Below are 26398 nucleotides of genomic sequence, written 5' to 3'. Positions count from 1 at the left end.
TACAAAGCAAAAAACCAAGCCTTCCTCCCCTCTCCCAAAAAATCCATATCTACCATTCTCATGTTTTGGATGCCATCTTAAGTGATGACCACAGTAACTTCCCATAGGAATCCCAGGCAGACACTATTTGATCTTTCTCTTTTTTTGCCACTGTTCACTTTTTTAGGTATTTTTAACATTTTCTAGTAATAATTCAATTTGAGACAGATCTCTGATGTACCCCAACTAAAAAGAGGTTCTGTCATGAGAACCTTCCAGAACTACTCTTCATTAAATTTTGATTTGAGTCATTTACATTTCCTGCTAGAGCCTTGTCTCTTTGAACATTCCCTTTATACTTAGATGGTCTATTAGCCCTAAAGCCTTTCTGGCAGGCTTAATGCTCCCATTGGGCTTTAAAAAGCATTTAATGCTTTCTATTATGCTTTCAGCAAATTGTTCCTCAAGATATTTTTACTTTTCTTTCTGCAACTATCTAAACTTGACTTCAAGTTTAGTGTTAGAAACAGGTCCTTGGCAGTGCATAACAACTTACTGTTTTCTGTATTTTCAGTGCCCCTGCAATGATTCCCATTTTTAGTAGGTCGTTAGGCATCTTTGAAATATGATTAATGATACTAGAAATCTTTTGAGCAGGGAAATAGTAAACTTACAAATTTCAAATCTTCCCTGTTTACCATTCTGCATGGCCTGTATTCCTCCATAAAAAAAAAAAAAAACTGATTAAAGTGTTCTCTAAGTTAGTGAAACACAATTTTCACTGGTGTTTCACAATACCCGTAGTGCTCTCTGCATGTTCCGAACTCTGTTTTTAAATTTATTCTTTATTTTTAAGTCAGTACTGTTTACCTTGATGTGATTTCTTTTCATATTCTTTTTTTTTTAGTAGAATTTCATTAGAGGAAAAATGGAGACAAGGAGGGTTTTTCAGGAGTAGGTAAAATAATCCTACAAATATTTTTATAGTAACTTAATTATTTTTAAAATTGATCACAATGACAAGCAAAAGAACTGTGTGCATTTTTTCCTTTGTAGATTTCTGGACCTGTCTACAATTTCACTGGCTGTATAAAAGTCACAGAAATCAATAATGTCGGACCTTTCAGCTTCTCTAACGCTGTGGGAAGAAGTAATGTTGACAATTGCAGGTAAACTGCCCTCTATACCTTTCCAAATTGTAAGAAATTGTTTGTGATGATTTTGCTTCACTGGGTGACCATTTTAGATAATTTCAACAATGGTTAAAAAAAAAAAAAAGACAAAAACCCCTAGAGAGACAGATACCTTGCTTTCTTTTATGCTTTTGAAGCATTTTCTTTATGAAAGATTGTATTTTTTGCAGAGTAGTTCAATTAAGCTTGACAGCTTATTTAGAGTGAGTTGTCAGTCCCCGAATGCTGAAACAGTGTACTAAGAAAGATGATCTGTGTTGGGGAAGATGAAACAGGAAAGCCTTATAAATATGATTGCCTGACAAAAGATTTTGGGAATATGAAAACTACAGGCAACATCGAAATGAAAGCCACTTTTGAAATACCAAGTCTTAGTTACTGAACAACTGGAAAACAATGGTATGGCCACTGAAGATAATCCCCTCTTGATTGAACAATACCCTCTGCTTGCAGGCAGGTCCAAGGGTCAGAGCAGACCCTACTAGCTCAGCAGAAGGGGTCCAAAGAGTAGTTTTTAGAAGTTAAGATGTAACACTCTATGGTAATATAAGAACTCTTATAGGCTGTATGTAAATGCTATAGGATTTGTATCTTGTATTAGATTGGTTAGTGACAATTAGAATATTCAGTACAGAAGATGATTTATTGTATTGTAACCAGGACTTCAGACACTTCCACTTCCATTCTTGCTCTTACTTCCACTCTTGCTCTTACACTCTCTCTCTCTCTCTCTCACCTGCTTACTCTCTGGCTCTCTTGGGCCTGCTCAGAGCTGAGTCTGGCAGCTCTGAGCAGTGCCCCTATACCCACGCCCTTTACAATAAACCCCATGTGTCCCAAGATCAGACTATAGAGATCTCTCGTCACCGTCACCGACCATCCGACCGTCCGTAACCTACAGATCTGCAGGAAAATATGGGACTGGGAAGTGAGGAGGTGCGCTGGTTGGATTTTACTCATGACTTTGGGACTTCCATTAGTCTTGTTACAAATATGGATGACTTGGTGCCACATTTACTCTACAAGAGATTGTGAAAAATGCTGGAAAGCATTGTTGCTGAATACATTTAAAAACCCCGGTTGAATTCAGTTTTGCATATTCACATTGCTGTTGGTCATGCATTGATTGAGATAAAAGGCTATACAGGAGCAGTGGTGCACATTAGGATTCTGTTCTGGAATATAATAGGTTTGAACATGGAAAAGTGGAAAGCAAAGGAAAACAGAGGTGAATTGCATTTGTAGATAATGAAGTCTTTCAGAAGAGAGTATCATTTCAGTTGTGGGATGTACATGTCCTATATTACTGGAGAACATTATATATGGCTTTTTACATATGACTTTTTCCCCTAAAATTTACAGAATAGTTAAATTAATGTTCATGTGCTTACTTAAACACTATCCTCGAAAGCTAGTGGTAAACTGCTAGATCATTAATTAAAGATCTGTGAGATCTGAACTCTGTGCTCAGCGCTACCACTAACCCCTTAAAGAACCTACACACATCCCACTCAAAGTTATGAAAAGCATGTAAACCCACTGTCTAATGAACTACCTGTCCCAAGTCCTAGGCGTCTAAGCTTTTGCCAGTAACACTTACTCTGAACACAAAATTGAGTTTGTTGCCTCTGCACAGACCTGCCACCATTTTTATTTAGAACAGCAGGTCAGTGTCATCTCTTTGTCCAAAGCTGATGAAGAAATAAATCTTTGCACCCTTTAAGTTCCCCAAAGCATTTTGTTTGGAATATGTTCTAAGTGTGTTTAAGAAATGGTCGTGGGTCTAAATCCTGCACAAAAAAGAAAACCCTGGCCTCTGTTGTGATGAACCCCAGATAAGCAAGAAGCAATGTCTCCTTTATTGTCTTTCTGCACAGTTTCATCAGAAATTTTCCTAGTCAGAACCATGGTGTCCTTCAAAATGAGGGCACATACTCTTGTCTGTGAAACTATGCCTCTGTGCAAAACAGAAATTCATAAGCTTGAAAGCAAGTGAGGAAGCCGCCTCATGTCTTTCATTCAGGTATTAACGTAGGTTGAAATAATCTTGACTTCAAGAGGTATTTATGCATTAGAAATTAAGTAATCATGGTGAAAAAGGGATCATAAATCATCTCTGGTGTCTCTGGTTACTGGATTAGGAAATTGTTCTCCATTTTGCATATGCATTAGAGCTTTGATGTCCCAAATCCTAGGCAAGAAGGTAGTTCTGTTTTTTAAATTACTAGGTAAAAACAGGATAACTCAAAAATCAGGACTGTTAGCATCTTTTCTATTTTCTTTCTTTCTCTTAAATAATACTGTCACTGATACAAGTGACACCTGATACAATTTGAATTTGATACTGAATTTGATTACAATTTGATACTGATACAATTTGAACACCATTCTTTTTTACTTTTTTTCCTATTGAAGTTTATATAATCATTCCATTAAGTATCAGTAGCTTTCAAGAAGCAAAAAGACCAATGAGAACAGCTTTGCCCAGTCTGTGTATGTAACATAGAGAGGGATATAGACAAGAAAGTGGTGACATGTAAAAAAATTAGCTTTGTTCCTTTTAAATTTTTATTAGTACAGAATTCTATATTATCTATTATAATCTATAGAATTATATACCAAGATTTATTGAATTTTTTATTGATTTGATACTCCCCTTCATAGTTAATTAGCATACAAATATGGTTTATATGGTATAATATAGACATTAAAGATTGCTTTATTTGAATCAGAACTCAGTGATTACAGTCTAGGACTGTTTCTTGCAAATACTTATGGTGCATATGTTATGGATTAGGTGAGTAAAATGACATGACTGTTTCTATAGACGAACTGTGGATATAATCTTTTACATAAAAGGATGTTGGAAGAATGTTGGGACTTCTCAATTCTCTATGCTAAGCAACACGTTCCTTTTACCTCCCTGCTTCCTCGGAATGCTGTAGATGTACCTAACAGTGTCCAGCCTCATGCAGTCCACACAGACCTGGCACCATCCTAGTTCAAATCACAGTTATTCCTGTCTGTGAAAAGCTGAGTTTCAATAATGAAAATTGTTGTACTTGGTCTGTTGAAATTCAGAGTAATTTCAACAGATAATTGAACTTATTCTGAATTCCCCTTGGTTGGAAGGGAAATTGGTAGGAATGGACTGCATGGAAGCCTGGCAGACATTCTCCTTACTCATTCCTGCTCAGTGACACATGAATTTCATACCTGCTCACACCTGGCAGCTAACATTGTTGTTTGCTTTTCACTTTAGGTATAATACACATTCATCTTGACACCATCAGTCCTTAAATACAGTCTGCTTCCCTAAAAGCACCTAGGAAGCTCAGCTGTCATTCCCCTTTTGCACGACAGGCTTCTGGGAGAGATGGATTTGTTTTGAGAAGGAAGGACAAAGTGATTGAAGAAAGTTGTTTAATAGGGAAATAATGGATTATATACTTTGCAAATATGAGTAGCGAGTGAATACTAGAAAGCATGGTGTAATTTATATTGTATTTTCAGAATTCATATGGTTCTGTAGATGCAATATTGCTACAGTAGGAGCTGCCTAATAGTAGCAGAGCACTCTGCAGTGTGGCAAACAAAGCAATCCAATTCCTTCTGCAAGAACATCCCTGTATTTGTCACTCAGTGGCACTGTTTCTGTTCTTACTGTGGTAGTTTTTCTTTAACTGACCTTATACTTATTATCATCACCTCTTTGCAGGCTTCTAATCCTTCCAAATGCACCGCTTTTACATATTTAGCGCACTCTAGTGGCATTCATTTACCCTGCTGGGTTTTGCCCTTCTTGGTGCCCCAGCTGCACGGATTACTTCGTTATTGTGGACATGCTGACACTTCTTAAAATGTATGGGTCTGTGAGTAAATTTTAAGCTTATGATTTTTTAATAGGATTGAAATTTACTTAAATTTGTTCTGCCATCTTTCTAACTGGATCTATTTGTATTTTAAAATACCAAAAGTATGATCTAATATGTGCAAGGAATATAGAAAGCTTTCAAAAACATATTTTAGAGATCGTTCGTTAACCTTTTCAAAACCATTGCCATTAATACTTCAGGACAAGACAGTACCTTTCATAGGATATTATATACTGCATGTTCCTTATCTCAAAGATTTATATTCCTGTTCAAAAAATGTTCAGAATTAAGAAATTTTTTTTAAATTGCACCATAACATTAGTTTCACTGGCATACCTGTCTGCCTATCTGCTGTCTAAAATGCCCTAAATGTATTAGAGCAGGAATGCTATTTGTACTTTAAAATTCATAACTTTTAATGCAAATATCATACACTACAAGGGAAAGAGAATTATTTTAATTTGGTAGAACTAAATTGGAGATCGGGGCAACATGGAAACTACCTTTCATGTCATTTTGTAAGCAGGTGTTAAATTCTGCTTAAATTCAAGAAGATGATTGATACAAGCAGCACCAGACAATTGGATAAGATCAAAGACCAAAAACTTGCAATAATCCTTTTCATTCTGAAAAATGTAAGATTTCTGTGCATTCTCAGAAACATTGACGTTTCAGACATGAGGCTTTAACTCAGTTAATCTGGCCCAGATGCTTCTGTTATTCACGTGCATCATTGTTTAAGCATAGAGTTCATAGGTACATTATTACATGATACCACAAGGACAGAGAGCAGGTAGGAGGGATGTACTGCACTGAGGGCTCATCTGAACTTCCTGCCATTAAATGTAACCAAGATGAAACAGGAAATGGCAGAATAATGGTATGGGCAGGAGAAGGAGTTTAACTCTCTGAAAGCAGACTGGCAGCCATAAAGTACTCAGCTATGTAGCTTTGGCTTTCAACAGAGGTTATAATGGAACTGTATCAATTAGTAGTTTTCTAGAGTTATGCTAGACTACATTGTTATGTAAGTCTTGTCAAAGTTTATTTTAAGATTCTCTTTAAATTATACCTGTCTCAGAGATATGAATATATAGACAATTTTGAAAGAGATTATGTAACGACCAATAGTAGTAGTAGAAGGACAATTGAAAATAACAGATATCTGATAACATTCTTTAAGAAATGAAATCTCTTTCATTTTTTTCCTTCTCCTATAGGAAGATACTTGTGTTGTGTTAATGCAATATAAAGCTTCTTTAAGTGTTTCGGAAAATATTACTGGAATAGATTCGCAGGATAAATGACTATCACTTCCAGATAGAGTTCAGATGACAGATATAAATGAAGCTTTGAGTGCCAGTATTAAAAGCTGGTGTTTACTGCAGTTCATTTCTGTTTTAGTGTCTGGGAGCTATGACTGCTATATATTGCTGTAAGAGTTTACTGTAACAGTTTACAGCATGTACTAAATTCAAAGGCTCCAAACACACACACACAAAATATATAGATATACATATATCTATATGCACCTATCCCAGCCCTGATTTTTTCATTAAAGAAAAAAATAATCCTAGCTATGAAACAGAAAAACACTGCTTACTATTTTTCTAAGAGAAGTTTTACTGATGGATGCAGATGTACAAGAGTGAGTTGGACTCTCAGAGAGGAGCTAATAAGCTAAGTTCTTCATTTCTGCCCATTGGACAGATAATTGGTAGATTTTTTTAAAAGATTTTACTTTCTTATTATTTTATCTCAATATGTGTTTTCCAGGCTGAAACTGAGCTTTATTTCAGCAAAGACTCTGATTGCTATTTGCATTTTGGAAAGAGGTTCTTGAAAGTGCATTACTCAAGTTCCATTCCATCAAGAGGACTGATGGGTTTCCTAATATATGGCAATTTTCTCAGGAGCTATGCAGTACACTTTGGAGAACTCTCCATGTTTTCAGTAAGCCCTCAGTTCCACTTTCTCGTTACTCATGCACTTTCCAACAAGCTCCAAATCTCCTTCCTCATGTGTGAATATTCCCTTTTCCATTCTACAGTTTTCTGTGATATTTTTACAAAAATCTCCACAGATCCCAACACCTTTGTGAAGTCAGTCTCCTGTGCTATTTCTCAGCATTTTTTCCACTGTGGAATTTCCTGGGTTTCAGTATATTATAAAACATCACAACTCAGAGCATCTGACACCAAGCATCTGAAGGTGTTTGACTTCTGTCTTTGGAATGAACTGCCTACTTTAAAAAGCAGAAAGTTCATCTGCTGAAAGTTATTTTTCAGTCAGTTGTGAAAGTCCTACTGTTACCATTCCACTTTCTAAGGAAAGTGTTTATGTTGGTGCATACCGTGTGTTAGAGTTCATCCTAAGAGTCCATACAAGGCTCAGGTTGTCTTAAAGAATTTCTTCATATTAATCCACCTGAACTGAAAAATTTGAAGTCAATCAAACATGCAAGCTGGCTTAAAATCTAAAGAGAAATCACAGTTTAAGCTTAAGATTACCAAGCTTAAACTCTTCTGTCCACTTACATCTTAGTTGATGAATAAATCCAAGATCCTATAAAAAGCATTGAGCTTCTGTTATATGTGAGAGACTACCAGTTAAATTCTCACATCCCAACATCAATTCTTACTTTACTTGCATTTGTATTTTCTCCTTAACAGTTTAAAGTTATGTGCTTAATTCTGAAACACAAAAAAAAAAAAAAAAAAAGGAATATATAGCACCCATCAACACTGTGGAAGAAAATTATTAAATGAAGAATACTGACACTACTTAGTTTTATTTATTCAGCAGGTTTTATGAGTTTTCTCTGATTAACGTGGAGATTGCACTAAATGTTTCTGAAATACAGAACTGAAGATAAAGCTTTGGGAAGATCATTCATTTGTATTCACCACATACATTATGCTTGATATTATGTTAATAACATTTCTGTACAATTCTAACATAGAGAGTGATAACAAGCATTTGATCTTCTTTATGCATATATTTTGCTATTTTTTTCCTCTCTCATTTATTGCTTTTGCTGGCTGATAACATTTTCCATGTGTTTGCCTCTTACTCCTTTTCCATGGCCTGGGTTGCTTTCATATGCTTTCATCCTCTTTACTTGTTTTGCTCCTCTTGATTTACCTCATCTTTTACATTTGTTTGTAATATTTTCTTTTCCTCTGTGAGTTTTGCTGTTCTGTACAATTTCCTTTCTGCTCTCTGTGTGCACATGAATTCTCTTCTTCTGTTACCTTTTCTTCCTCTTCTGGCACTTCTGTTCAGATAATGACTTTCCAGTGATAGACTTCAGTGTTTCAAAAAAAAAAAACAAAACAGGAAGAAAGAAAGAAGTGACAGAAGTAATCTTCCCTACTGTTATAAATCCTCAAAATCACTGTAAAATGTTATACAAGTCTTTTGAAGTATTCTGTGAAAATATGATGGATATTAGATAAATCCATGTGTCAAATAGATGCAGTTGAGATAATGTGTGTTTGTAAACATTACATTTCTCTGCTTGTTTCTGGAAAAGATTATCTCTCATCAGCATACCACAAAACTATCATTAATCTTCTTTGGAAAAACTCTCTATTTCTAGATTAATAATAGTATTTGGTGATGTTTACCTTACTCATCCCTTTGTAACTTTAGGTATATGCACTCTACCAAAATGTTGTTTCTTCATTCTGTCAACAGAATTCACTGGTGATCACTGTCTGTTAGTGTGTGTCTGTGATGAACAATTGTAATGAGAATGTCGTTTCTGCTGGAATTGCCAGGTACTTGCATGGAAACTAATAAGACAAGTCTTAAAGGATACCATGCATTTTTTCCTTTCATTTTTCATCAAGGAGGCATTTGCAAGTATATATGTCGATTTATGCAAAAATGTAATATTTTTGTGAACAAGATTCACAGGTTTTTTTAATGTAATTGTCTTTCCACTACTGCTCCTGCGTACTTTATTATTTTAGAAGGTATTGATTTCATGTGCTAAAAAAAAGGTTCCACTGATGGAGTGCTTTTGCACTCAAGTCACACTTTTGGATCTATTTTTGTTCATTCATATAATATTTAATATCTCCAGTTACTTGTGATTCTTATTCTAGACTACTAAATTTACTAAAGGAATTTATAAAGCTTCTTTCACCTCAAATGCTAAACCATTGCATATAAACTGATCCTTCATGCATCACAGAATCACAGAATCACAGAAACACAGGATGAGTGAGCCCGGGAGGGACCAGAGTGCATCACTTTTAGCAGAACACTCATATTATAGAACCATATTTATTTACAGTACTACGTCCAACTCTGGGGTGCCCAACACAAGAAAGACATGGACCCGTTGGAACAAATCCAGAGGAGGCCATGTAGTGGATCAGAGGGCTGAAACACCTCTCCTATGAAGACAGGCTGAGAGAGTTGGGCCTGTTCACCCCGGAGAAAGGAGGGCTCTGGGGAGATGTTATTGGACCTTCCAGTACCTGAAGGGTGCTTCCAAGAAGGCTGGAGAGGGGCTTTTTATTAGGGCATGTAGTGATAAGAGAAGTTGGCTTTGAACTGAAGGAGGGTACATTCGGATTAGGTGTTAGGAAAAAATTCTTTTCTGTGAGGGTAGTGAGGCACCAGAACAGGTTGCCCAGAGAAGCTGTGGATGCCCCATCACTGCACCTTTTCAAGGCCAGGTTTAATTGGGCTTTGTGCTACCTGGTCTAGTGGGAGGGCCTGGCCAATGACAGTGGACAGTTGGAACTAACTGATCTTTAAGATCCCTTCCAACCCAAATCCTTCTATGACTCAGATTCTAACTACTTAAGGAAGGAGAAATATGTGTTAAAGACTTCTGTTACAGGAAGAGTCTCTATCTGCTCTGGCCTCTTTACATTGAGTGGAAATAGAGAAGAAGTGTTTTGTTATATACTCAGAAATAATTAAACTCTGGAGCAGGTTTCCATGACTTCTGAGTTATGTGCAGAAAGTGCCATGTAATGGAGCTGTAGTTGCTCCTGTTATTATACCAGACTGCATTGTGAAGAGAGGCATATTAGAGAGAATAAGTAAGAATGAAAGTCACACTGAAAGAAATAATTTGCCTACTGGAAACTTGAATTGGTATAATACTTTCTCTTTGACTTTAGAATTTTACACAGAAGTAATAAGAAATCTTCACAGTTGCCTTGAACTGCTAACAGCCAGAATGTAAAGAGAAAAGTTTGGAAGTTCAGTTTTATTCTGACTGGCAACTTTCTTCTGGTGTCCACTCTATGTCCCTTCACTGTGTTGGTGAATAGACCATGGACTTCATGACTAAAGTATTTGTGGGTGTGTAAAAATCTCATTTAACAAAGCTAAAAGTGAAATAATAATCATCATAAAACCCTGTGTGATTTTATAGAAAATAAAATCCACCACATATAATATTCCACTATTTTGTATGTTTTCTACAATTAAAAAGACTGTTTGAGCTTCTCTTTGGCAGAGTGCTTTTCATAACTGTGGTTTGTTTCAAATCTAAAAATCATCAGGAATTAAAATTTCAAAAACAGGATTTTTTTAAAGATATCCTTTATATTCTTGAAATCAAAAATATGTTCTTTACAATGTTATGTATTGTGAACCTATAAATTAAAATTTGATATATTAATATGCAATTAACTTAATAGGAGGTATTTAAACTGAAATGAAGCTCACCTAAAATTGTTCAAAAATTGCAGATTTAGTTGAAAAGCCTGTAAAAAGGCAATATTAGTAACTTTTTTGAAATTAACTTTGTACAAAGCTTCATATTTGAATTACTTTAAACAGGCCAAACCACAAAGGGAGAGCAATGTCGTGAAGAGTTACTGTTAGTTAATTAGACAAGTAGCTCAATGTAAGCTTTGGAGCAAAATGATAAATGTGATTTCTGTGTGTATGAGCAAGAAAGGAGGAACATTCCTTTCTGTGTACACTATTGATTGTGATATTTGTTGTACTGTATTTCATTGTGTCCTGGTGTGCAATGTAGCAGAACCTAGAAACCATAAAAGGTGAAAGATATAATTCAAAAACCGTCAGAGAAATTGGTGATATTTTTTATAAAAAGGTGTGCAGAAAGATACTTTGGTAATTCAGTGTCTCGGGTTTTTTACTGAAGTATGACTGGGAGGATTATGGTGTATGCAGAGGTAGCACACTTATTAACACACTGTATAATGAAGAGAAGCCCAGGATGCAGAGTAGGTTTCTTTAGCTCAGCATGTTAGAACCAATGGCTGAAAGCTGTAACTAAAGGTCTGAATTGGTAATAACCCCCCAAAATAGCTGCAGTATAAATGATGATAATTGGTACAAACTACCAATTGGTGCAAAACATATGATGAGACATGGCTGCATATCTACTGTCTGCTGCTGAGTCATAAGTTGTCTTACATTCTTATTATCAAGAAATCTCTGCGTCTTAGATGCCCTCACTCCTAGGTCTTGTCATATAAAATATTAAATAAACTGAAATAATATGTAATTATTTCTTTAAAAATATAATAATTTCTTATTTTAATACATTCTTATTTAAACGACTTGGTAAATTAGGTAGTATATGTATTGGCTGATTCACATATGAGGAAGTTATTTTCTATGGTGAATAAATGGGCTTCTCTGGAGAGCTGCTAAGCAGAATTTTATTTTCTGTGCAGGATAGGGATTGTTTGTTTAAGGTTGTAATATTAAGTAATGCAAGACTAGAAAGATATATCATCCTTCAAAGGCCCTTGGTTTTAAAGTTAAGAAAACAGTCTTATCCCTACAACCCCTGGATTGCAGCAGAAAAACAAATATATTAACCAGTGAAAGAAACATGAATTTCCCTCCAAAATTCATATAGATATTTTACAATTACCTAATTTCTCAAGACCTACATTGATTATAGTTTATATTTTTTTTTCGGAATCTGTAACCTTCAGAACCGTAATCATATCCTGTCTGACTCTTGCTCTGCAGTACTGTAGGTAAACAGTGCATCAGTGCCCCCTGCAGCCTTAAAACACTAGTATAAAAGTTAAAAAAAAACCCCAATGCTATTGATCTTTGTTGAAATTACTATTCAGAAAAAGAACAGATTTAAATACTGTGGTATCCATTCCTTTTTTATCCTTCCTTCTTTAAAAGTGAAATCAAAGCTCTTGGGTAAAGAAAAAATTCTTCAGAAATGTAACCTAAAATTCAAGACAGACCTTGATATATTTGTGAGAATAAAAAGTATTTTTTTTAACATTCAAATACAGTGGCAAATGAAAAGCAGAATCCAGAAGCATAAGAAATTCAGAATATATGTGTAAACTTTAAAATGAATAGTTATAAAAAAGGAAGAAATTCTGACTCTCAGAAGACAAATTTCTGTAATGTATAGAATGTTCAGAGAATGGAGAAATGCTGCTTCCTTTGTGCTAAACTGTAGGTATTCATGCATTTTCATGTATATTTTTGAAAATTTGCTCAAAATTACACATATAATATAAAGATAAGTTTGGGCTTTTTTTCCTCTCATTCAGCTCCTACACACATATTTCCAAAGTCATTGGAAAATTTCTAGACACAGCATTAGCTATGGGTATACAGATTTCTTTTGAAACTCTGAAGTTTCAATGAAGCAATGGTTGGCAGTAGTAGGAATCTAAAGTAATAAATCTATGTATGGGGAGAAGGAAGGTTTTCAGCTCGTAAAACCATGAGCTGTTAAAATTGCAAACAGTGCCAAAAGGAGGGCATGAACATAAAAAAAATTAATTTTAAGAAAACACCTATCTCTATGCAGTGAATGGATTTGTTGAGATATACATGCTTCAGACCAGTTTTCTGAAGCCAGATTTCCCCATTTTCTGTCTCTACACCCATTCTAAAATTAAGAGGTAAATAGGAGATGATGCTGCACTGCTAGAACCCATACTAGGTCCTACTTCAAAAAAAAAAAAAGGGCCTTGGCATTCCTTATCTGCAAAATAATTCCTTATTTAAATAGCAGGTTATAATATGAAGTTTCTACATCTGTAAGGATGAAGGCTGGAGGCCAAATGACATTAGTCAATTGAAAATGCATTAATTTCTTAGAACTAACTGTCTAACATAGTTCACTGATGTTGTAAAATTGAGTAAGTATTATATGGAAATGATAGGAAATAATTAAATCTCTTCTGGGCACTATAAAAACAAGTGTGACATAAGTAACTGGCTTCCAGCATGTATCAATTATAAAATCCATTTCATAAACCAGAAGATATAAAGTATTCTTGACTGAATTAAAGTATATGAAAGAAATTTGGCAGCATTCAGAACTTTTAAGTGGAGAGAGAGTTCCGTTTGCAAGTGAGATTAGTTTTATTTACAATAAATAACTTTTTCCCCTCAGAATAAATTTCTAATATAAACAGAGTAAGGCAAGTTCTCTGATTTGGGAATATGGCCATGAAACCTTTAACAGATTTTCATCAAATTTGATTAATTGAATAAAATTACTATTTTTTGCATTAAAAGGTATATTTGTACCTCCTAAGCCCCACTAAGCCCTTTGCCGATGGCAAAGCATAATCTACTTGCCTTGGCGGGTTTTATTTTCATAATTTAAATCTGTGGTTTAGATATTTTAAGTCTTGATTACTAAATGAGTTGTCTAAATTTTTCACAAAGAAACCAAGTATTTTTTTTTTAATTGAGAAAGTAAGCAAGACATATCTTACACAAACATCTTATATCTTTTAACCTTCCGACTGCATTCATACAGTTGTTTTATTGATATGATGATGAACGTTTGGCTGATATTTTTAAATCTGACTTGCTTTGATATAATGACCCTCTTAAATCACTAATATCAATGCTTTAAATGTATCTGCCCTTCATGATTTAAAGTTACTCAAGAAAGAACGGCTGAAAAACATGTTTCAGTTTGAAGGTAACAATGAAAAGTATTTTCTGCCATTGAGAATAATCTCCCAGTTTTGCCTCAGGTTTCTTTTTTACTCTTGTTTTGAGACTTTTTTTGTAGTTGGAAAGACCAATCAGTTTTGCAAGTGGTGTTGCCTATTGCCAAGTCATAGCCCAGTACCCAAATCATCAATGACTTAGCATTTGGGTCCAGGTAGTGTTTAAGATAATGAGAAGCTCTTAGGATCAATGAATGCAAAACATCCAAAACTTCCAATGTTACCCTGGAACAGCATGACCACCTTCTAATTTCAATATAACATAGTTTTATTTTATTATGTTTTCTACCTCTCTATGATCATGCCCTGTCACAGCCTTTAGGTTGATAAGAAGATGGGAGGGTATGAATAATCCAGTTATAACATTTTTCTGTTAAATAATCCACGTCAAGACAAGTCAACTCCTTAACTATTCCTTAATTATTCATAATCCTAATCAAAAGTCAATAGTTTAATGCAGAGCAGTGGCATGTTCTTTTTCTCCACTTGATCTTAGTTCCTGAGCAGTCTTGAATATTGCTCACATGTTGAAAGACAGAAATCTGCTGACAAGGCATCTGGAGTTTCCTTATTTCTTGTTTGTGAACTGCTATTTTTTTCTTTCAGTTCCTCACACTAAAAATAAAATTCAGTCTTGATAAGGTTGCTTGTTACTATGTCTCCATATTTTAAGATTTTCCTAAGTTATAGTCACATTCTGTTACACATGTTAAAGTAACAGCAGTCTCTTAATTGCAAACTTGAATTGCTTAAACTGTTAGGAAGATTAATTTCAGTTGTAAAAGATACATGATTCTTTGCTGTAAAGGTATGTGATTTATGGGAAATGCTTTTAGAAAATGTTTTCAATACATAAAAGTGGTTTGGGAGGTTTTTCAGCTGTATAATCAAAACACAAATGATTTTAAGTGTGACAGTGAGTAGAAACAGGAATTTTTCCTCACTCATCACATTTGTTTTATTTAGTACCATCTCTAGTCGACAGAGAAAGGTGGTTACTTTTCTTAGAACGTGATGAGCTGGAGGTGCCTCTCTCTGCATATAGATCATCTACAGGCAGAACCAAGATTATCAGTTCAGGCAAGTTTCGAAGGTCTTATGCAGATACCGTTTGACAAAGCGAATTCTGTCCTAGAGTTTTATTTGTAGATGAAATTTCTTCAAATATTTAGGATGGAAAAGACTATTTGGGGAGGCATTTTGATGTCTTGGGGAATTAGGAATGGAAAAGAGATTGAACATGAGGTCATAAGTATCAAATTTCTTAATTAGTTTGTTATTGATGGTTCTTGTTGGTGCTGTCAACATCATTGTTACAGTATTTGTACACTCTCAGGTAAAGTGAGAGTGTTTGTTACAAAAACACATTTGGGCCAAAATTCAAATAGCTTTGCAATTGCATGAAAGATAAATATTACTTACTCCAGCATTTAACAGTCTTCCTTTAGGAAAATCCCACTAGTAAGAATATAACATTGTTTAGTGTACCCTTACAGTCATTCCAAGAAGGAAAAGTCATCTACAGCATTGCATCTTACACTGGGACACGTTAAAATATGATATTGATGTAGGGGAAAAAAAAAATCATTAAATTGTAAGCAATAGCAGCCATCAGATAAAAGGACACACATATGAATATCCAAATTGAATTTTTAATTCTTAAACAGAAACCTCCTATTTCAATCAATACCAGTAGTTGTACATTTTGACAATGTCTGGACCAAACAATAGTAGCACATCCTGAAGCCTGCAGTCAGTAAAGTGACATGAGGTAAAAGCATTATTTAGGAGCTGATCTCACACTGTATTTCTGCAGAGAGAGACTATTGGTGGTTGGGGACCATCTGGGGCACAGCAAACATGAAATAGAGGGTTTTCAATTCCCAGTGAAGTAAGGAAGGAGATCAACTAAACCTCAGACTTAGGGAGGGTGGATTCTGGGTGCCTGTTCAGTACTCTGCTTCAGAAAGTCCCTTAGAGAAGAGTCTTTAATAACAAAGAGGTCCAGGAAGGCTGGACTTACTTTAAGAAGGAAATCTTAAATGTTGCAAGAGGAAGTTACCCCTGTATTCCAAAAGATGAGCCAGTGGGGAAGAAGGCTGGCCTGGCTAAACAGGGAGCTTTCACAAAACCTCAGGACAAAAAGACAGTTTAAGACCTTTGGAAGAAGAGGCAGGCAACTCAGGAAGAATACAAGGATATCATTAGGTCATGTAGAGAGAAAATTAGAGAGGCAAAAGCTCCACTAGAATTCAATCTGGCCGCTGCTGTGAAAGAAAATAAAAAGTGTTTTTATAAATACATTATCAGCAAAAGGAGGGACAAGGAAAATATCTGTTCTTCACTGGATGTGGAGGGGAACATTGTCACCAAGAAAGAGGAAAAGACTGAGATACTTAACTCCTTCTTTACCTCAGTCTTTAACAGAAAGACCAGTTATCCTCAGGGCAACCAGCCGCCTCAGCTGGTAGGAGCAGAATAGACCCCCTATAATCCAGGAAGAAGTAATTAGTGACCTGCTGAGCCATTTAGACACTCTGAAGTCTGATGGGCCAGATGGAATTCACCCAAGGTCACTGAGACAGGTGGCAGAAGAGTTCACCAAGCCACTCGCTATCATTTATCATCAGTTTTGGCTAAATGTAAAGGTCTTAGATGACTAAAGGCTGGCGAGTGTGATGCCCATTTACAAGAAAGACTGGAAGGAGGATCTGGGGAACTACAGGCCTTTCAGCCTGGCCTCAGTGCAGGGGAAGGTTATAGAACTGATTATTTTGAGTTCCACTGTGCAGCATGTACAGGATGAGGATATCAGGCCCAGCCATATGGGCTTAGGAAAGGCAGGTCCTTCTTGACCGAGCTCTTATAGACCAGGTGACCCACCCCGTGGATGAGGGTGAGGCTGTGGATGTGTCTACCTGGACTTCAGTAAGGCCTTTGATACTGTCTCCCACAGCACTCTCCTGGGGATGTTGGCAGCCCAGGGCTTGGACAGTTGCACTCATCACTGGGTTAAGAACTGGCTGGATGGCCGGGCCCAGAGAGTGGTGCTGAATGGTGCTGCATCCATGTGACAGACGGTCACTAGTGGGGTTCCCCAGGGCTTGGTACTGGGACCAGTCTTGCTTAATATTTTTTTGATGAACTGGATGAGGAAATCGCACTCTCAGTCAGTTTGCAGATGACACCAATCTGGGTGTTGATCTGCTGGAAGGTAGGAAGACTCTGCAGAGGGATATGGACAGGCTGGATCAGTGGGCTGAGGCCAGCTGTGAGGTTCAACAAGTCCAAGTGCTGGGTTCTGTGCTTGGGTCACAACAACCCCATACAGCACTACAGGCTTGGGGCAGGGTGCCTGGAAAGCTGCCCAGCAGAAAAGGACCTGGGAGTGTTGGTCAACTGGGAGTGTGCCCAGGTGGCCAAGAAGGCCAATGGCATCCTGGCCTGTACCAGCAACAGTGTGGCCAGCAGGACCAGGGCAGTGATTGTCCCTCTGTACTCGGCACTGGTGAGGCTGCACCTCAAGTTCTGGGCTCCTAAATACGAGAAAGACATTGAGGGGCTGGAATGTGTCCAGAGGATGGCAATGAAGCTGGGGCAGGGTCTAGAGAGTAAATCATAGGAACAGTAGCTGAAGGACCTGGGATTATTTAGCCTGGAGAAAAGAAGGCTTAGGTGAGACATTATCACTCTCTACACCTTGTTAGAAGCCAGATGGGGGTTAGCCTCTTCTCCCAGGTAACAAGTGACAGGACCAGAGGAAACAGCCTCAAGCTGCACCAGGGGAGGTTCAGGTTGGACATAAGGAAGAATTTCTTCACTGAGAGTGGTCAGGCATTGGAACAGGCTGCCCAGGGAAGTGGTGGACTCCACATCCCTGAAAGAGTTCAAGAAATGATTGGATGTGTCACTCATTGCTATCGTTTAGTTGACATGGTGGTATTTGGTCAAAAGTTGGAGTCAATGGTCCTGGGGGTTTTTTCCAACCATAATTATTCTTTGATTCTGTGATTCTGTTTTTATTGGGAAAGATGGGTGCTGGGTATTCTGGAGAAAAAAGTGAGTGCTGAAGAATAAGAGTTCCTGAAAAGAAGATATAGTCTTGGACAAAAGAAGAGGACCAGGAAAGAAGGTAAACATGCAGGCTGGAAGAAAGATCCTGGAAGTGCAGGAGGGTACTGAAGACAAGAGAGGTGCATGGAGATGAATACCAGGGGATGCACAGGGACCGTGGCTGGTAACAGTCAAGACCAATTACAACAAACAGCAGCTCAGTGTGAATCAAAATGACTTTCCACTTGAGCTTCCCAGACCAGCAGCAACCTCCCTGCTAGAAGTGAAAGTGGAAACCCAGTGAACATAACAGAGCATGGGGGGACGGAGGGCATATGGGAGTGCATGAGACAAGCAAGTAGGATAACAGCTCTAATCTCATCTGTTCTTAAGTAAACCCCAATACTCAGTTTAACTATGGGCTGTTGTTTAGTCTCTCATTTGCGTCGTGCACTTTATTGATTATAAAATAATTTTTTCCTCCCAGAAAAGAATTACATAAGGCCTATTGTTTTAGTTCCTTATCTTTTACCTTGTAAAATTCTATTTGGGAGTTTCAAGTACTGTGTTTTTTCCATTTTCTTAGTAATTATTATGGGGATTTTTTGACCTGTCATATTTACAATGCTCTTTCGCATGCACTCAATGAGAATGCAGTAATATTTTAATTAAATGCCAAATTACTGATGAATAAATGATGTTTGTGTTTATGCATGTCAACCATTCTCCAGCATTAAGATATAATTAGAAATTAAATCTGGAAGAAAGACTAGATGATACATAACAGTACTCTGCATTTTTAACTCCTTCTGTACTAAAAATTTCGACGTATCTGTCTCATCTTGCTTTCAGGACAGCTTTTATGGTAATTTCTATAGTGCGTGATACAGAATGCTTTTTTTTATTCCTATTTCTCTCCAGTAACACAGTCTTTGAATAGCAAAAAGCTTTCTATCCAGGAATCCTAATTAATATTTTTAAAATGTCATGGTTTAACCCCAGCTGGCAACTAACCCCCACTCAGCCACTTGCTTAGTTCTCCCTGGTAGGATGGGGGGAGAATCAGAAGGTGTAAGTAAGAAAATTTGTGGGTGGAGATAAAGATGGTTTAATAGGTAAAGCTGAAGCCATGGACAAGCAAAGCAAAACAAGGAATTCATTCACCACTTCCTGTAGGCAGGTGGATGCTCAGCCATCTCCAGGAAAGCACTGCTCCATCACCTGCCACATTGACTTGGGAAGATAGATGCCATCACTCCAAATGTTCCCTCTTCCTTCTTCTTCCCTTGGTTTTATATGCTGAGCATGACACAATGGGTGTCCCTTTGGGCAGCTGGGATCAAGCTGTGTGCCCTTCCAACTCCTTGTACACTCCCAGCCTGCTCACTGGGGTGGGGTGAGGAGCAGAGAAGGCCTTGACTGTGTGCAAAGACTGTGTGGCAGTAACTGAAACATCTCTGTATTACCAATGCTGTTCTCAGTACAAATCCAAAACACAGACCCACAGCTGCTACCATAACTCTATCCCAGTCAAAACCATAAGCGTAGATCTTCCCTACTTCTATTAAGTAGGTAAGAAATATTTTCAGCACATGGGGAAACTAATCCTAAAAGAAATAAGGCAGTTTGTCTGTAAAAATTATTTAAAGGCCTAAACTATTCTTATGTGAGACATCTAAAAGCAGAGTATGTACTCTCAAAACTGCACTTTATCTGTAATGTAATCAGGGCACATTGAATTTCCAACCTGCCATTCTGGAAGCATTTTCTCTTAAGAGTCTTCCTCATACTTGTTAGTATCTGAGAATGCCTCTATTTTATAAGTGTATCTCAGAGAGAACAATATCTCCTAAATATTCCCAGAAAAAGTTGAGATGAGACTGTAAAAGACAAGTCCAGTGTTGGTACATCCCTTCTTTCTGTTTTTATTCTTAAGACCAGTCGTAAGAGCACTCTTCTGGTTTTTCAGATTTTTGACTTCAGTTCTGTCCTTAGCTTGGTGGAATTATAAACATGCCACTCAGCTTCCAGCAGTGCTGTAAGAACTCCCCAAAACCAGTCCCTTTGTCTGTTCTGTCCTGCATGGAATAAGCACTGGCTGGGTTGAATGGAGAAAGGAAAATTGTTCACATATGGTTCCCCATCCCTTGGGCTAAAATATTTACCTGAGTACAGATTTGTATTTTTCCACTGTATCAATTGGTTTTTAAATATATCTCTTGAAGCATTTCAGGGTTTTTTTTCTTGTCAAAGCAGGGCACTACCCATCTGGAGAATATTCACTGTGGGCAAAGACCAAAGTTTGGCTACTATAGCCCCAAAAATTACAATGCAAAAGTCTTGCCTGAATGAATTATTGCTTAGGAAATCAATTGCATATTCAGGATCTAGAAGTGCTTCTCTTTTATCCCTCACAGACAGACACATTGTGCATTATTATTGCATAGGTTGATCATGCATTTTGGGTTCTAAATTGTAGATGGCATCAATGAGATGGAAAAATTTCTTTACTTCTTGAACTTAGATAGAATCTTCGGTAAACAATAGTGACTCCATTCTGGAATTGTGATTTTTGAGATAGTTTTCATAGCATCTCCGTTACAGGAACTCAATTTATCTAGTACAATTTACTCAGCCATTTAGGACTGGAACAGAATGGTTATATTATAATTTTGAAGAGCCTTTTCAGAAGGAAAAGTACAGTGTCATGTTAAAAAACAAAATAACATTTTTCATCTGCTGAAAGAATCATCAAGGAGAGAATGAAAGTATTTATTTCCTTTCAAAACCACTAGTTTCAAGAAACAAAATTAGTTGCAGAAATCAACAAAAAGATGCAGTACTTAGGCCTTTCAAGTGCTCCTTTTCTAAACAGCAAAGATGAAACTAGTAAGAGGTTTTCCAACTGTGATTGTTGACTAAATGTAAAAGAGAAAGCTGAAGTTCAGACAGATTTGAGATTTGTTTAAACTTCAGAAAGTGCAAGATTTGCATATTGGTCCACTCAAGTGCTCAGTACTTCGACCTCTCCTTTTTTTTGAGTTTAATGTTTGGATCATTGGTCCATGTAATGTTTTATGCCTAAGTAAAGATCAGTGTGAACAACTGAAAGATTTAATGCTCCTTTATTTCTTCAAGCAAACCAAGTAAAAAGATGACTGGATTTGGTACAGAAATTCAGTTCTTCAGTTTTAGCAAAACTATTGTTTTAACAATTGTCCTAAACTTAGGGACTAAGAATGTTTTTCAGATATCATCTAAAGAACACTCATTTAAAGCCTAATTTAGAAAGGTTTTTGCTATGAACTTTCAACATAAAGTATTTTTGCTGCAATAACTTATTTATCCATTGCAAAGTTCATGGAATCTATATACTTTAGAGGAAACAACAGGAATATGTCTTAGTACATGTATTTCCCTTTCCTGTTTCTACTTTCATCTGTCTGTAACTGACATTTCTTCTTATATCTAGCACTGTTATGCATCCTGGAGTTGAAATTTTTGCTTTGTATTTGTAAACAGAGATTTCAGTAACTTCATTCTATCTGTTAATTTCATTCTCACATCTTTTGCTGCACTGTATATTGAAATATTATTTGCATTGCCAAGAGTTTGCACCATTAAATGAGATTCTGTATGTGCAAAAGCAGTTGCAAATAATGATGTTATTCCAGTTGCAATTTTTTTAATGGAAAGCTGCAACTACATTATCTAGTTCTGCTACCAAATATTGTGGCTTGTAGGAGTGGAAGCAGGGCTCACAGTCTGGAACACACATTGAAAATTTAATTTTTTAAGAGATATGCCTGAGCATAAATCATCTCTATTCTGAAAACTGATCCCCAACTCTTCCAAATAAAACAAAAACTGTTATGAGTGAGGAAATCAGATTCACATATAAACTGCAGAATATAAATAATCCATATCCGGTAAACTGTTGAATTTTTTTCACAATTACTGTGTTGAGTGCTGTAAATGGTATCTCCAGGAGGGTTAGTACACAGATATATTGCTCTGTGGATTCACTGAAATCGGTGAGATGCCATTTAAAGTACTCTGCTTGACCTGGTTTTGAACAGTGAAATAAACAGCCTACAAAAGTCTTTATTAATTCTTGCCAAATTACATGCAAGGTGCTAGGTATTTATTCCTGTTTAAACCAACATTTCCATGAAGTGCAGCTGTTTGCAGTTTTGTAAGCTTTGAAATTATATTATACCATGCATGCTAATGCTCTTGAAAAATCTTTCTTTTGGCTCCAAATTCTAAAACATTCACTTGAAATAATATTCTGTCACAACCTAAGAAAAATGGCAGATGCACACTTCCCCACAGAAGAAAACTGCAAATAAAAGCAGTTGCTTCTCAGCACAAACTATTTTATTGACAAGATAAAAATACAAACTTCCTTATCCCACTCATATCAGATAAGGCTAAATCCATTACTCCAGTAATAAAATGTTAAGTGTGTAAGTACCAGAAGATATAGGCAGTGGAGATGTTATCATATCACTGGGACTCCCATGCCATTGCCTGTCTCATCAGCCTGCTTCATGGGAAATGTCAGAGTGCTTCTGTAGACACATCTGCCATCAGCCTGATAATGAACTACTTGGGGGACTACTCTGCTCTCTTTCTAGGTCTCAGTTTGAAATCCATTATACAGATAGATCTCCCTGAAAAAAAAAAAAAAAAAAGATAGGCTCTCTTATATTTAGGTGCAATTTCTTGCATTTCAGTTTGTGTCCGTTGCCATATGTCCTGGCCACCAGCAAGAAGCATCTGCTTCCATCCTTTCCCTTCCCTCCCCCCTCAGGTATTTATACAACTTGACCAGATTCCCCAGAACTTCCTTTCTTCAGGCTGTACAACTCTCATGGCCCAGGTCACTGCCCCAGTGCAGGGACTAAACTGGCAGCAAACAGGTAAGCCCCTCTGAAGGTTGAGCCCCTCACTGCCAGGCCAGTGCGGAGCTGGTCATCCCAGAGGTTTTGTTAACTTATTAAACTGCAGTGCCTCTAACTCCACACACTAATAGTTTCAGGCTCTTGTTGAACAGAGGAGAGTGTATGGCACAGGGAAGCACAGCTGGTTTGGGTATGTGTGTTTTTGGTTTAATAACATAACATCGAACATGACCACTAAGTACTATATTCCTGCCAGTCAGTTCATCATACATCCCCCTGAGTGGCAAACAATGTAATATAAAATAAACAAGGCTTCAAATTGCACTAACGTCTATGTGTTTAGACAAGCATTTCAAGCTTACATGCACTCAGCTATGAAACATTAGCTCACAGGCCTTTAAAGCTCAGCTTTTTGAGCTCATTTTAAGATTAAAAAAAATGTGTTGGTGCTTGCAGCAAGTTAGAAGATCTTCGTATGCATTGTGGACCTGAGAGGCGGTGACAGGCTGGGAAACTGAAAAAAAAAAAAACAAATATAAAATTGTGGCCTTGTTGTGCAGTAACAGTGAATCAAGTTTTGCTTGATATATTTTTGTTACACTTTGTCAAAACTTTTAACACCTCAATTACTATTTTACTTTAAATGCTTCCCAGCTCTTTATTCAAATAATGCTTCAGTTAAAACTCACTGAGCCGAGGTCATTGCTTATTCACAGCAGCAGCTTGAACGGCTTGTGAGCGCAGCTGCAGATGTTTGCCCCAGTAACCAGCCCCAGCAAACTCCTCTGCTTTTGTGGTAAGGCAGGGAGCTGCGGGGTGCCTGGAAGCAGTGCTGGCACGAACACAGTCAGGCACCATCTAGAAGCAAAACATCCAGAACAACACTGCAAAGGCTGACATCCTGTGAAAAATTAGCAAATGAACCGGGCAGAAATCAGCCTACCAAAGAGCTTTCCTTTCTTTCTTCTCTGCAGATTAGAAAGTCAACCAAAAAATGAAGCAAGGCTGCATCACTTGAGCTCATAAAATTTCATTTAAAGCACACTGCTGTGATTCTATTTTAGAGAAAAATAGTAGCTTCCCATCAGAAAGGGGATGTGAAACTTCCACAGCTGGAAACCAGTGCTTTCAGTGGAGACAAGAATGCACCTGCCAGTCAGACAGCTCTCCCTCTTGTTCAGCATTTTACATCTGACAGTAGCTCTGACCACGTTCAGAGGAGTGAGTTTTGCAGTGGTCAGATAGGATTAGCTGTCATTAAAAAAATGGTCTCTCTAATAGCTAGTAGTAAGAGCTTAGTTTTTACCGTGTTCATTCCCCAGGTTTTAAGTAGTTTTTGTTGGCTTTTTTTTTTTCAGGAGTAACAGAAAAATCAACAAATACCAGCAATTTCTTCCAATAAATTTCTTCTGTAAATGTCTAAATCTTTCTGTAAACCTGCTATTAGTTCAGAGTTTCTACAACATTTAGGTTGTGCTTGGGGACAAAATCAAGATTTTTGGTTTATTTAGTTTTAATCAAAGGTTGTAATCCCAGCAGGTGACTAAGCATTTTTAATTTGCTATGCTAGCCTGGTGGAAGATAACACACGTTAGTGAACCCTTAATGCTGCTCTGAATGGAATACCCTACATGAAGTTCATGTTAGTTATTTCCCTTAGGAGAAAACTATTGTTATAAATCCAGCAATTACATTGCTTTCATTGTATTTATAGAAAAGGAAATGTTGTTATTCTATTCATCTAAATGGAAATAAACAGTAAGTCACTTATTTTCTTAAAGTTTCAGGTCTTTTATCAGCAAGTCCTCAGCCTCAAAAATATTTTAAGGATTTATTTACAGCCATCTTGATGACTGCCATTTTTTTTTTGGATGCTTTTCTCTCATATAAAGTAGATAGCTTTTAACTGCCCTGAAATCCTCATTCCTAAGCACCACAGTATGTGTATTTTGGCTATTTTGTGTTTTGGATGCAGTCTGCATCCCTGCATAAGTATCCCATTCTAATGTTTTCCTTGCTATTATGGCCCTGCACATATCCTCTTTACTGTCACACAAGCCCTGTGTCCCTTTTGTTCTTTCCCAGGCTCCACGCCTTTCTCAGTTACTGTGGCTTTCTTTGAGTTCCCTTAGAGATTTACTTTGCCCTGAATTATTTGTCTCCTTCCTCTGTCCACCTCCTTTTTCTTCCTAACTGCCTCTGGGTATGTATCCTTTTTTTGCTGTATTGATAATTTAGAGAGCTGAGTATTTAATAGTGACATTAAGAGACAACTTACTTACCCTGGATGTGTTATGTTGGGTGGGGTTTTTTTCAGAATATTATGAAGTTTTTTAGTACTTTCTAAAATACAGATTCAAAAAAAGTCAATTATTAAAATCAGTTTTCAAGTAAATGGGATATGTAAACAATTTGGAAGCTAGACTTAAGAAGAAGCTAGACAGATGCATGGAGTGGTGAATGCAATGTCACTCTGAATGCGTCCCCATCTATCTTGTTTCTGCAGTTGCAATCTACTGGTGCATCATCACTTTCAAATGCTTCTTTTTAAGACGTACTCCCAACTCTAAAATATGGCGAAGCAGAAGTTTTAGCTGATACAAGAGTGGGTGACAAAGAGAAAGGGAAGGACACAGCAGGGGACAATATAGGGTCTTTTTATTTTTTTTAATAAATCAGCTTTATGCCACCATTTTCACCAAAATAAGTATGAATTTCACTATTGATGTTTAACACATTGCCAAAAAATACTGTCTTTTGCCAACTGTGGTGCCTATAAACCATTGTATTAAGCACTTAATTTCTATACTATTTTGCCCAAAATGTTAATGACATTTCAGTTCAACCTCATCTCCATTTTATAGAATCATGGATTTGGGTTAAAAGGGATCTTAAAGATTATCTAATTCCAACCTCACTGCTGTGGGCTGAGACACCTTTCACTTGACCAGGTTGCTCAGAGCCCTATCCAACCTGGCCTTGAACACTTCCAGTGATGGTGCATCCACAACTTCTCTGGGCACCCTCTTCCAGTGCCTAACCACCCTCACAGTAAAGAATTTTTCCCTAATATCTACCCTAAACTTTCCCTCCTTCAGCTTAAAGCCATCATTCCTTGTCCTATCACTACATGCTCTCACAGAAAGTCCCTCTCCAGCTTTCCAGTAGACTCCTTCAGGTACTTGAAGGCTGTAATTAGGTCTCCCCAAAGCCTTCTCTTCTCCAGGCTAAGTCTCTCAACCTGTATTTGTAGGAGAGGTGCTCCAGCCTTCCAATTTTTTTTCTTTTTCTTGGAACAACATTAAACAAGAGAAATATTCACAAATATTTAAATTACCAAGGAGGTATAAATAGTAAGATATTTTATTAGGTTATAGTTTCCAAATTAGAATTCAGAATTAGAAATTGGTGTCTGGGAAAAAAATAGAATC

General features: G+C 37.0%; 1 protein-coding gene across 3 annotated transcripts in view; it reads left to right on the top strand.

Moving 5' to 3' along the window:
* EYS (eyes shut homolog) overlaps positions 1 to 26398 on the top strand; it is an 855823-nt gene that overhangs the window by 628587 nt on the left and 200838 nt on the right. For all 3 annotated transcript variants that reach the window (XM_032104713.1, XM_032104714.1, XM_032104715.1), the window contains one exon: positions 1036 to 1148. In XM_032104713.1, the coding sequence (XP_031960604.1) occupies positions 1036 to 1148 (113 nt within the window). The remainder of the gene's footprint in view (positions 1 to 1035; positions 1149 to 26398) is intronic.

The sequence above is a fragment of the Corvus moneduloides genome, chromosome 3, assembly GCF_009650955.1.
Source record: "Corvus moneduloides isolate bCorMon1 chromosome 3, bCorMon1.pri, whole genome shotgun sequence".
NCBI lineage: Eukaryota > Metazoa > Chordata > Aves > Passeriformes > Corvidae > Corvus > Corvus moneduloides.
This window is presented reverse-complemented; position numbering and strand designations above follow the sequence as displayed.